The sequence below is a fragment of the Podarcis gaigeae genome (assembly GCF_964106915.1).
Source record: "Podarcis gaigeae genome assembly, chromosome: 10".
NCBI classification, from domain to species: Eukaryota; Metazoa; Chordata; class Lepidosauria; order Squamata; family Lacertidae; genus Podarcis; species Podarcis gaigeae.
In genome coordinates this window covers 6,857,245-6,868,725 of record NC_139686.1, presented here as the reverse complement: position 1 = coordinate 6,868,725, position 11,481 = coordinate 6,857,245, and the positions used below count along the sequence as shown (strand labels likewise).

The 11,481-nt window shown below is 44.6% G+C and overlaps 1 protein-coding gene across 1 annotated transcript in view; it reads left to right on the top strand.

Moving 5' to 3' along the window:
• Nucleotides 1–1,151: 1,151 nt before the first annotated feature.
• Nucleotides 1,152–11,481, top strand: part of EXOC4 (exocyst complex component 4) — a 351,415-nt gene continuing 341,085 nt past the window's right edge. Inside the window, exon 1 of the mRNA XM_083700107.1 lies at nt 1,152–1,385. Coding sequence (XP_083556233.1) covers nt 1,300–1,385 — 86 coding nt within the window. The 5' untranslated portion in view covers nt 1,152–1,299. The remainder of the gene's footprint in view (nt 1,386–11,481) is intronic.

The window sequence follows — 11,481 nt, the reverse complement described above, 5'->3', positions numbered from 1 at the left end:
CTCCAGGGCTCTCTGTCTGGCCCTTAGGACTTTCCTCGGTTGCTTTGGCCCGCTTTGGCTCCATCAATCCTTTGAGACTCGCTGCTTCCCTAGTTCAAGGGTGCAAAAGCTGATGGTGTAAAAACTGATGGAGTTGTAGTTTGGCAACATCCAGACCAAGGCTACCCTCTGCCCCACCTCTCAAGATGAACTTGGTGCTGTACATTGAAACTAGTCAGTCACATTTGAAATATTTCTTTACGTATAACCATTTGAACAACAATATTGTCTTATTTTCTAGTCATCAAAATTTATATGCTACTTATTCAAGTGGTAATTTAAAAAGCCTCTTAGTACTATATTCAATAAAATATATAGTTTTAATTCTATTAATGTTTATTTGGTGTGTTTTTTTAATCACTGTCCCCACCCACTTCTGTTTTTATCTGAAAGCCGCCTTGAGTCCCTGTCCCCTGTGTGTGCATATATATATATATATATATATATATATATATATATATATATCTACTACTACAAATAATAACAACTAATAAAACAGAATTAAAAATGGTAGTTGTAATAACATTATCAAACTGTAAACAAAATCGATAGTTTAAAAACAAACATTCCTAATAAAATCGCATGTTTGTATAGGCTTGCCTAAACAGAATAGTTTTTTATTTTTTTTAATATAATTTTTATTATTTTCCAATACAAAAAAAAAAAAATACAATTGTGCCAAATTTTCACAGATTTTCACAAATTTGTTACATTTTAGACTTCCTTCGGCTTCTCTGACAATCATCCATATTTACTTCTCAGTTTGCGCATTTCTATGTTTATATGAATAGTTTTTTAGCAAGCATCAGGAAAGGTACAATGAAGGCAGCTGCCTAAAATTAATAAAAATGTAATATTATTAATAACGTTAATTGCGTGTTGCTTTTTTCTTGTTACAACTACGAGGGGTTTCTTCTTTTCCATTTTACAGCAAGGTGTTTTGTGAATTTATCATCATGCTAAATAAAAAATCAACAAATGTGAAAAGCAACAACCCAGAATTACTATTCCGCTTCTCTCGCTGCGGCCGCCTCCATCCTTGGTCCATTTGCCTCTCCCACCTGTCAGCCTCCACCTGAGAAGCCCTGGCAACTACAAGCCCCAGAGTGCACCGCGCGAAGACGCGCAGCGCTCGGCGTCCTCCCCGCCTCTCCACGGCCGCTATTGGGCGATTGGCGGCTAGGCTGCGTGCGGATTGGCTGGAAGGCGGAGCGCGGGGGGCGTGGGCGGGCTCGACCCTTGTCGGAGGCTGAGCCCAAGATGGCGGCGTCTGAGGCGACTGGCCGGTACAGGAGCAACATGAGCAAAAGCAAGGACCCTTCCGGCCTGCTCATCTCCGTCATCAGGTAGCGGGGCCGGCCCCTTTCCCCAGGGCCTGAGGGGAGGTCGGGGAGTGGGGAGCCGCCCCGCCCCACCCCCTCACCTTCGCGGCTGCACCTGAAAGGCCCTCCGCGTGAGGGAGAGATGCTCTGTGAGGGGTGTGGGGTGTGAGAGAGTCGGTGGCGGAGGCAGGAGAGCCAGCTGGGCCCTGGCAACGGCATTTGTGGGTGCTCGGGCACCCCAGGGAGTTGGCACCTATGGGGTTCGGAGAGTGTGTGCCTCTGAGAGGAAGGAGTGTGTCTGAGAGAGACAGTGAGATTGTGAGGGATTAATGCGTGTATGTGTGACGGTGTTGTGTGTTTGTGGGAGAATGTGCCTGTGTGTCAGAGATTGTGTCTCAAAGGGATTGTGTGTGTGTGTGTGAGAGAGAGAGAGTGTTTTTGAGGGATTAATGTCTGTAAGTGTGACATAAAGTTTGTGTGTGTGTGTGTGTGTGTATGTGTATGAAGAGCAGGCATAGGCAAACTTGGCCCTCCAGATGTTTTGAGACTACAACTCCCATCATCCCTAGCTAACAGGACCAGTGGTCAGGGATGATGGGAATTGTAGTCTCAAACTGGTGGGCCAAGTTTGCCTATGCCTGGTCAAGAGAGTTTGAGGGAGAGAGAGAGAAGGAGTTTATTTGTATGTGTGTGAGAGCGGGGAGAGAGATAGATTGTGAGAAGGAGGAGGGGAGAAATGTGTGTGTCTGAGAGAGAATGTGTGTGTGTGTGTGTGTGTGAGAGAGAGAGAGAGAGAGAGGGAGAGTTTGAGGGAGAGTGTGTGTGTGTGTGTGTGCAAGAGAGTGTAGGTATGTGAGGAACTGTCTGTGATGGAGAGTGTCAGTCCCAGAGACACAGTGATCCCTGGAATCCCTTGCATTACTGGGGTTCTCCCCCTTTAACTCTGCTCTAGAGATACCTGGGTCTGGCTTTTGTCACCGAAACCTGGTTTGATGAGTATATTTATGTTAAAGGTAAAGGTAAAGGTACCCCTGCCCGTACGGGCCAGTCTTGACAGACTCTGGGGTTGTGCGCCCATCTCACTCAAGAGGCCAGGGGCCAGCGCTGTCCAGAGACACTTCCGGGTCACGTGGCCAGCGTGACATCGCTGCTCTGGTGAGCCAGAGCCGCACACGGAAACGCCGTTTATCTTCCCGCTGGTAAGCGGTCCCTATTTATCTACTTGCACCTGGAGGTGCTTTCGAACTGCTAGGTTGACAGGCGCTGGGACCGAGCAGCGGGAGTGCACCCCGCCGCAGGGATTCGAACCGCCGACCTTTCGATCAGCAAGTCCTAGGCGCTGAGGCTTTAACCCACAGCGCCACCTGCGTCCCTATTTATGTTACCTTCTCCCAAATATGACCACCTGGTTGGTGGTGGTTGTTGTTGTTACATACAGTGGAACCTTGGTTGTTGAATATAATTTGTTCCGGAAGACCGTTTGACTTCCAAAACCTTCAACAACCGAGGCACAATTGCCAGTCGGCAAAATCCATTGGAAAAAATGGAGAACCGCGCCTTGGAAGCTGTTTGACTTCGGAAGCGCATTAGAAAACAAAAGCATTCACTTCTGAGTTGTTGGCGTTTGAAAGCTGAAATGTTCAACTTCCGAAGCGTTTGACAACCGAGGTTTCACTGTATTTATTTATATCCCACCTTTTCCCCTGACTCAAGGCGACTTTCAGATAAAAATAGGAACTGCTAAAAACCTGAGGAAACAATAATTAAAAACAATTAAACATGACTGGAATTTAAACTGTATATATCTATGTAAAACCTATTAAAACAATACATATAATTACAGTAGAAACAGGACCACACAAACGCCTTCATTAAAAGCAGTCAGTTTTCTAAAGCCTGTTAAAACAAGAAGGTCTTCTTAAGCTGCCAGTGGAACGATAACAAGGAAGGAGCCAGTGTGGCTTCTGTAGGGAGGGAGTTCCAACATGTGGGAGCAAACACTGAGAAGGCCCTTCACTGTGCAGTGACAGGTGGGATGGGAAGCTGCCCAATACAGAATCAGGCCATTGGTCCACCTTGCTCAATATTGTCTGCACTGACTGGCAGCGGCTCCTCGTTCTTTCAGGCAAAAGACATTCCCAGCCCTACCTGGAGACGCCACTGGGGATTGAACTGGGATCCTCCCACATGTAAGGGCACTGAGCTACCACCCCTTCCCCAAGTAAAACAGCCAAGCAAATATAAATCATGTTTGATAAGTCATTGAAAATCCATTTTAGGAACATAGGCTCTGTGCTGAGACCAGGAGTCCATCTTGAAGAGTATTGTTTACACTGATTGACAGTGGCTCTCCAGGCTTTCAGACAGGGAGTCTTACCTGGCCCTACCTGGAGATGCCAAGGATTGAACCTAAGAAATTCTGGGCCCTTATCCAGCGTTGGTGCAGAAGTTGCTTGACTACAACTCCCCTTCTTTCCTGACCATTTGTCTTGCTGGCTAGAATTGGTGGGAGATGTTCCTACCATTGATCAGGTACCCTGCCCAACAGTTGGCCACTTGAGCAGCTCTACCTAGTTTTTTTGGGGGGAAGGGGTCTCAAAAAAAGTGTGGTACAGTTCTCCACTCTGTTCTAGCAGTATTTCCGCTTGAATTGGTGGAAGTGAAGCCTTATAGCCACAGGAAAGTGTAATATTAATGCCTAGACTAGGAGTTCATTTCAGAGGGGTTGGACTTCCTGCATTGCAGGGGGTTGGACTAGATGACCCTTGGGGTCCCTTCCAACTCTATAGTTCTATGAGTCCAGGAAGAATAAGGCAGTATTCATGATCCTCTTCCCTCCAGTTTATCTTTACAACAACCCTGTGGTCTGAAAGAGAGAGCAAGTGTCCCAAGGTCACCCAGTAAGCTTCATAACTGACTGCATATTTGAACTTGGGTGTCCCCAGGCTTGTCTAATACTCTGTCTAGGTGCAGCAGGGCGCATGTTGACTCTTCTGTGTTGGATTAAGGGGAAATGGTGTTAGATGCAACTGCATCAAACACTCCAGTTGTACAGATAAGTACCTGGAAAAGTAGAGGGCTGTGTTAGCACCCCTCCTTGGCTGAGACTGTTTGTGTAGAAGTGAATGTTCTGAATCAAAATCAGAGTGGCTTTACATCTGCAGAGGTAAAATAAAAAATTTAAAGGACCGGTTAGAAAGGGCCTCAGCTTCTCCCAGGGACTTTTAATTTGAGAGACTCCAATGCTGTGGAGAATGTGAAGTAGTAACAAGAACGCCATTGAGTAGGCTGAGATTATATTGAGAGGGGGTATTAGTTAGTGATGTAGAAAGGCAGAGGTAAGACTTGCATTCATGCATTTTAGAAATGAAATGAGTCTTCTCACATCTTCTGGTCATATCTGTATATGGGTCTGCGGGGCTTTCTTTTATCTATTTCTTTAGGTCCAGATTCAACTAAATAGGTGTGCTAGCTGCAGCCAGTCCAACAAGTACCACAAATGTAACTGGCCATTTTCCGCTTTTCTCTTCCTGTGCACTCCTCCTACAAATTGACTCAGGGGAGGGGGTCAGGAGAACCCCCAGGACAGAGTGTAGGAGGAGAAGAGAAGATTTCATTCCATCTGGCAAGCAGAAATGCTTGCACTGTTGAATCCCACCCTCAATTACATTTATGAATCACTATGAAATATCCTGAAGCAATTTAATAAAACCATCAACAATAAAACATATATAAAACAATTTCATATCCAATACAGTTATTGATGGGATAAAATGGTCCTCTTTGAGGGAAACTGATATTAGTTGATTTAATCTGTGCTGCCTACGTCTTGTGAGTAGGTTGGATAGAGCCTTCCCACATTGTTGCTTTCTGAAATCAACCTTTCCTCAATTTCGTTTTTTGGTAGTTGTCAGGACTGCCTCTAGGTCCCAGCTCACAGAGGACCAACACCCGGTGGATGTAATGTACAAAAGTCTTTATTGAAGTTTAGTTTCCATTTCAAAGCTCTGGGCGTGCCGCCCCACGTCTTGACTCTAGACCGGCTAAGTCCCCTCTGACTCACTGCTCCTCCCACACCAGTTTAAGATCCTAGCCTGGCTCCACCTCCTGCGCTGTTCTTTCCTTCGCTGGGTCCTTCTGCCCTCTGGGGTTTCCTCCTTCCTGGACTCCTCTGACGCTGAGCCTCCTGAGTCCTGCCCTTCCTTCCGGCGGGCTTTAGGACCTGGCTCCCTTCCCGGGCTCCCTGCTGTGCCGCTCGCCTGTACATTTGAACTTGGCGCGCGCGCCCAGCCGGTAACCTTCCTCCTGACCGTTTCCCCGCTTCCCGATGTGGGCGTGGCCAAACCTGACTCCTCTCCTCCCGCTGGTGGTGAGGACACTGGTCCCGATTCCTGGGACTCCCCCTCCCCACTGCGCTCTGGTGGGGAGGCTGGTCCTGACTTCCAACTGCTGCTCAGGGACTCCCCGCTAGCCCCTTCCTCCTGGGGCTTCCCCCCTGGAACCCCCCTCGCTCTGGCCATTGGCGCTCCCTTCTGTGAGTCCTCCGAATTGCTGGAGAGGCTTGTGGAGTAACTCTTTCCACTGTCACTGCCTCCACCCCCCTCGGACTCCTCCTCCTCACTCTCCATTTGCTCCCCCTCCTGTGTCTCTCCTTCTGAACCCCTGACAGTAGTGTTCCAATTTGTTGTCCCTGCCCACTTTTGGAGTATTGTAACTTTCCATCTGAGGGGACGCGGGTGGTGCTGTGGTCTAAACCACTGAGCCTAGGGCTTGCCTATTGGAAGGTCAGTGTTTCAAATCCCTGCGACTGGGTGAGCTTCCGTTGCTCGGTCCCAGCTCCTGCCAACCTAGCAGTTCGAAAGCACGTCAAAGTGCAAGTAGATAAATAGGTACCGCTCCGGCGAGAAGATGAATGGCGTTTCTGTGTGCGGCTCTGGTTTGTCAGAAGCGGCTTAGTCACGCTGGCCACATGACCCGGAATTGTCGGCACCCTCGGCCAGTAAAGCGAGATGAGCGACGCAACCCCAGAGTCGTTTGTGGCTGGACTTAACTGTCAGGGGTTCTTTACCTTTACCTTTTTAACTTTCCATCTGCACCGTGTTGCTGTTTTGTTCACATTCCTTTCTAAAATACGGGTAGATGGTATGGCACTTATGATCACACACTTGGTTGTTATAAACTCATGTGTCAGCCTGTATTTATGCAGAATCCCTTATTTATGAATGTGAATGGATTGGTGTAACATCTTTCTTTTTTTTGCACTTGTGAAGTTTCACTCCGTTTAATTTTGGAATGCAGTAAAGTGGGAACCTTAAACTGGTGTGGATTTGGTCCCCCTCCCCCACAACACCTCAAAAATCATATCCCAGAGAGTTAAAAGGGTCTCGCACTCTCTGGAGCTTTTTTATAGGGTAGGTGTGGATCTGGAAGAGCAGGACAGAAAAAGGAAGCTCCATTGTGTGCACTTGGAAGTCTGTTGTGTAAACGGAGCTGCAGAGTTGGATATATTCCTGTGCCTCCCCAAGATGATCTCACCTGAACTACCTTTAATCAGTCAGACCATACAATTATTATTATTATTATTATTATTATTATTATTATTATTATTATCATCGTATCAAGTGATACAAATAACTTTGCCGTTCATCACTTGATATTATTATTTAAGTTGTATTTAACCATATTGTGTTTTAAAGAAGGACTGCATGAGGGCCAGAGCTCACATTTATTTATTACTTTTACACAAGCCCTTTTTTCCAAGGAGACCAGGGTGCTGCTTGCGGTTACCTTGTTTTATTCTCACAGTAATGGTCAGATGGCGATTTGTGAACTGCGTAAATGGATAAATTACCTTGCATTTTTGCCTTCCCCTTTCCATATATTGAATGTGGGGTTGAGAGACCTAACCTAAGGTTGTTCATTTCTGTAGCTTAGGTTGAAAATGTAAGTTAGAAGATTATACAACAGAGCTGTTAATGAAAACTGATCTCATGAGTTCTGACATTTAGGATACAAAAGAAATCGATTGAAATAGTTCTTGTGTGGGCACTGGAAGCTTGCTCCTGCCGTGTTTGCCATCAAGGCATTGCGGTGCTGAGGTACAATATGAGGTTTTGAAAGTAAAACTGACTGGAAATGAAAGGTGACCTATTAATTTTATTGTCCAAGCTGACTGCAAAAAGTAAATGGCACAAAGGAAATTAAAGTGGATGCTCTTTTAGCAGGAGCTTGGGTTTTAAAAAAGAAAAGAAAGACTGTTCTGAATAGGCGCCATTTTTTCCTTCCTATTATGAAATTCTGAAAAAAAAGGGTGTTCTCAATCATGATTGGATTTCTGGTGGAGTTGAATGAATTTATTTGCCGCTGAGGGCCTCAGTGAAATCGAACATACTCTGGAGGCTTGAGGATGACATATCTTTTGCTAAAATTTACTGCAAATTGGATTCATAGATGTGGCTAGATTGCACATGAGGCAGCCAGCCAAGCAACATACAACACCTCTGGTCTAAAACATCTGCACTGGCTGCCCATATGCTACTGCATCAGGATCAAGCTTCTTATGTTGATATACACGGTCTTGAACAACTTGGGTCCAGGGTACCTTATGTCCCCTGAGCCCTTATATCCCACCTTGATCGCAGAGATCATCCGGAGGAGCACTATTAGTTGTCATCAGTGTTATAGAGGCTTGACTGATCTCAACTAGAAGGTAGGCATTTGGTGTGGAACACTGTTCCAGCAGAGATTCAGCACATATCCTCACTTTTGACTTTCAGGCATCTCTTGACCTTTTTATGCCAGCAGGCCTCTGCAGTTGTTTAATATTTAATTTATTGATTAATCAGTCACTTTAACTAGTATTTGCATTATTTTTAATGGTGTTTTTATTGTTACACTCCACCCTAGTATTTTATGATATGGCGGTATAGAAATAGCTAGTAGCTAAACGAATGAATGAATGATGCCACTGCTTCTTCAAATAGGCCCATTACCTTTGACTTTATTGCCTAGCATTTAATTCAGGAAAACAACTAATGACTTTTTTTCGAAACCATAATGGGATATTTTCCACGGCTGAGACTTTTAAGTCAGAAGTGTCTCCTGCTTTTTGGTCCAAGGGCTACATGCATCCATCTCCGGCCCCCCTGGGACCTCATTCCAATCCATAATCTTTTGTGCACACAGGCACTCACAGCAGCACTTCACCTCCCACAGCTGACCTGTACTGATCAGCTGGGAAGGGGGTTATTGCCCCACTCCACTAATTAAATAATCAACTTGATCTGTATCCCTACTGGGGTGCTGGGCTGGCAGAGAGGTGTACATATTATTTATTTATTGCTGCTACTACCAAAATTGGTGGGATCTGAGCAGGACAGAAAAAAAATGCTTGGGGGGAATCAGCTCAGCTCCCAAGACTAATGTTTAACCTCCCCTGCTTTAAATTATTTCAGATAGTGCAGGCCCTTTTTTAGTGGACAGAACTTCTGAATAAACAGAGATTCTTACAGATGTGCCACTTGTCCCAAGGAGGATATAGTCATGCTACTCTTAAAAAAATAGCAAATGTGACAAAAGTAAGGGGGAGAAAGAAAGTCAGATCACTTTAACAATAATAATAATCCATCAAAAAGATAATAAAAGATAATAAAGATGGGGAGCCAGTGTGGTGTAGAGGTTAGGAGCGGTAATCTCGTAATCTGGGGAACCGGGTTCGCGTCTCCGCTCCTCCACATGCAGCTGCTGGGTGACCTTGGACCAGTCACACTTCTCTGAAGTCTCTCAGTCCCACTCACCTTACAGAGTGTTTGTTGTGGGGGAGGAAGGGAAAGGAGATTGTTAGCCGCTTTGAGACTCCTGAAGGGGAGTGAAAGGCGGGATATCAAATCCAAACTCTTCCTCTTAAATAACCCATCAATCCTAATGTAAACATATATATTACCGTAACCTCTCCATAAGTCCAAGAAGGAAATTGACAATTATAATATGCATTCAAATAAAATCAGGTAAAATCTTCAGACTATTGAGGAATGGATAGTGAGTGTTTGTCTTTGCAACCCTGAAGTATATATAGATCTCTTTGCAGCAATAAAAACTTGCAGGATCCATTTTTGTTGTCCATCCGTTAGTCCCCTCATCACAAGAATCCACAAATATCGACGTTAATATGGACAATGATTTCTGACCAAACGAGCAACACCAGAGGACATACCCACCTCATAAGCCTCTTCGTGTCACTCTTAGTGGATGCTATACTATTTAAACATCTTGCCATCCTAATTGCATTGAGATGGTTTAACACTCTGTTAAGCAAGAAAGGCTCAGGAAAGAGGTGTGTCTCTTCTCACCCAGAGTCAGCTTTGGATAAGAACTGAAACAGGTGTCCCCCCTCACCCCATTTTTCTGCAGAGAAGAAAGATTCATTCTCTTTGCCCAGTCCTTCAGCAGGCACAGAGAGTTTGATGGGAAGGCTGCCTGAGACTGCCGTGGGTCTAGTGCCTTTATTTTGCCTAGCTGTCTAGATCCCTCATTCTGTGTCACTTGCCAAACTAATGTATGGGGAAATAGGAAATCATAGACCTCCTGTCTTTAACGTGTTGCCATGAATTAGGAAAAAAAATGCATCTTTTGCTTTGCAATGTTTATGGACTACTTTCCTTTTCTAGTTTATCTCCTCAGTTGTAATGTGCTAGTGAATAATCCATTGACCATTTCTTAGGTATCTGTTAAAGTATCAACATTTCTTCAGAGTTTTTTAATGCACCAATTTACGGTGAAATAAAATTATGCTGGGTATAGTTTTAAAGGCATGGTTGACAACTACCTAATGGATGTAAAAATTCTAAAGGCTGTAATTGTAGCTGCTGTCTAAAAACCTCTCAGTGGACGGAGTGTTTGAGATGCAACTCGATCTGTATTTGTATCTTTGAAATGTAGTGTACTGGGTGGAGAAATCCAGCCAACTGGTGAAGGACAAACTGGACAATATTGTCTTCTAGAGGGATATGTTTATGTGCTTCTATTGATTTCTTTCTCTCCCCTCCTCCTCCTCCTAACCTTTTGTTTTGCCCCTACTTGGTTGGAACGGCTTTTGTATTCTGAAACAAGCTATCTGGCATTTAGCAAATGCTATGTCTTGGTGAGAGCTTGTCAGAATTTTTTTAATTGGTGAATGTATCTGCCTTTATTTATTGTTAGGATTTTTGTTATCTAGTTCAGGCTGCAGTCCTATGCACCCTTACTTGGAAGTAAACCTCACTGAACACAGTGGGACTTCTGAGTAAACTTGCATAATACTGGACCTGTAAGGATTGCTTTAAAAATGACAACCCCACCAACCTTCTGTCTTAAAGGCCTTCTTTAATTGGGAAAACAAAGTTTGGTTGTTACGTAATGAGACTGTTTTTGTCATTGGGACACACTCTGAATGTTAGGAAGGATTATCTGGTTTCAATAAAGTTCGAATTTCAGAAAGGAAATAAGGAATTAGTATAGAAAGGTATCCACTAATACTGAAATGCATGCTTAACTTGAGAGCAAATCCTGTTGAACTAATCTGGACTTAATATTAAGTAATGAGTGAGTTTATATATATTTGTAAATACTGAAGGAGAAGGTAGTCATAGCTTACGTATACTGATGGATGTTCTTATAGGTAGTAGAGGCCCAATTCACTAGGCTAAACCATGGCTGAGCATGAATGAATGAGTATGCAGGAATGCACAGGAAAAATTGCAGCTTCCTCATTCCTCCTTCATTTCTGCTGCCACCTCACTACCCCACACTAAGCCATAGTTTGGCTTACTGTTGCATCTGAAGCTGGGCTGATAGTTTGTTTTGCTCTAGAAAAAGCATGAGCCATAACCCAGGCTTCTTCGTGGCTTACCAGTTACCACTTGAGGTTAGTCTGTGGGAGATAAACCATGCATCCAGGTTGGGACCTAACACAAGCTACATACACTATGACTTAGCTCTTGGTAGCGGCAGCAGGAGCAGAAGAATAAGGCAGCCATGTTCCCCCCCCCCCGCCCCGCGTGAGTGCTCACCTGTTCATACTTAGCCTTGGTTTGGTTTAGCATGACGTCTGAAATGGCCCAGTGATTTCAAACTACCAGGAACA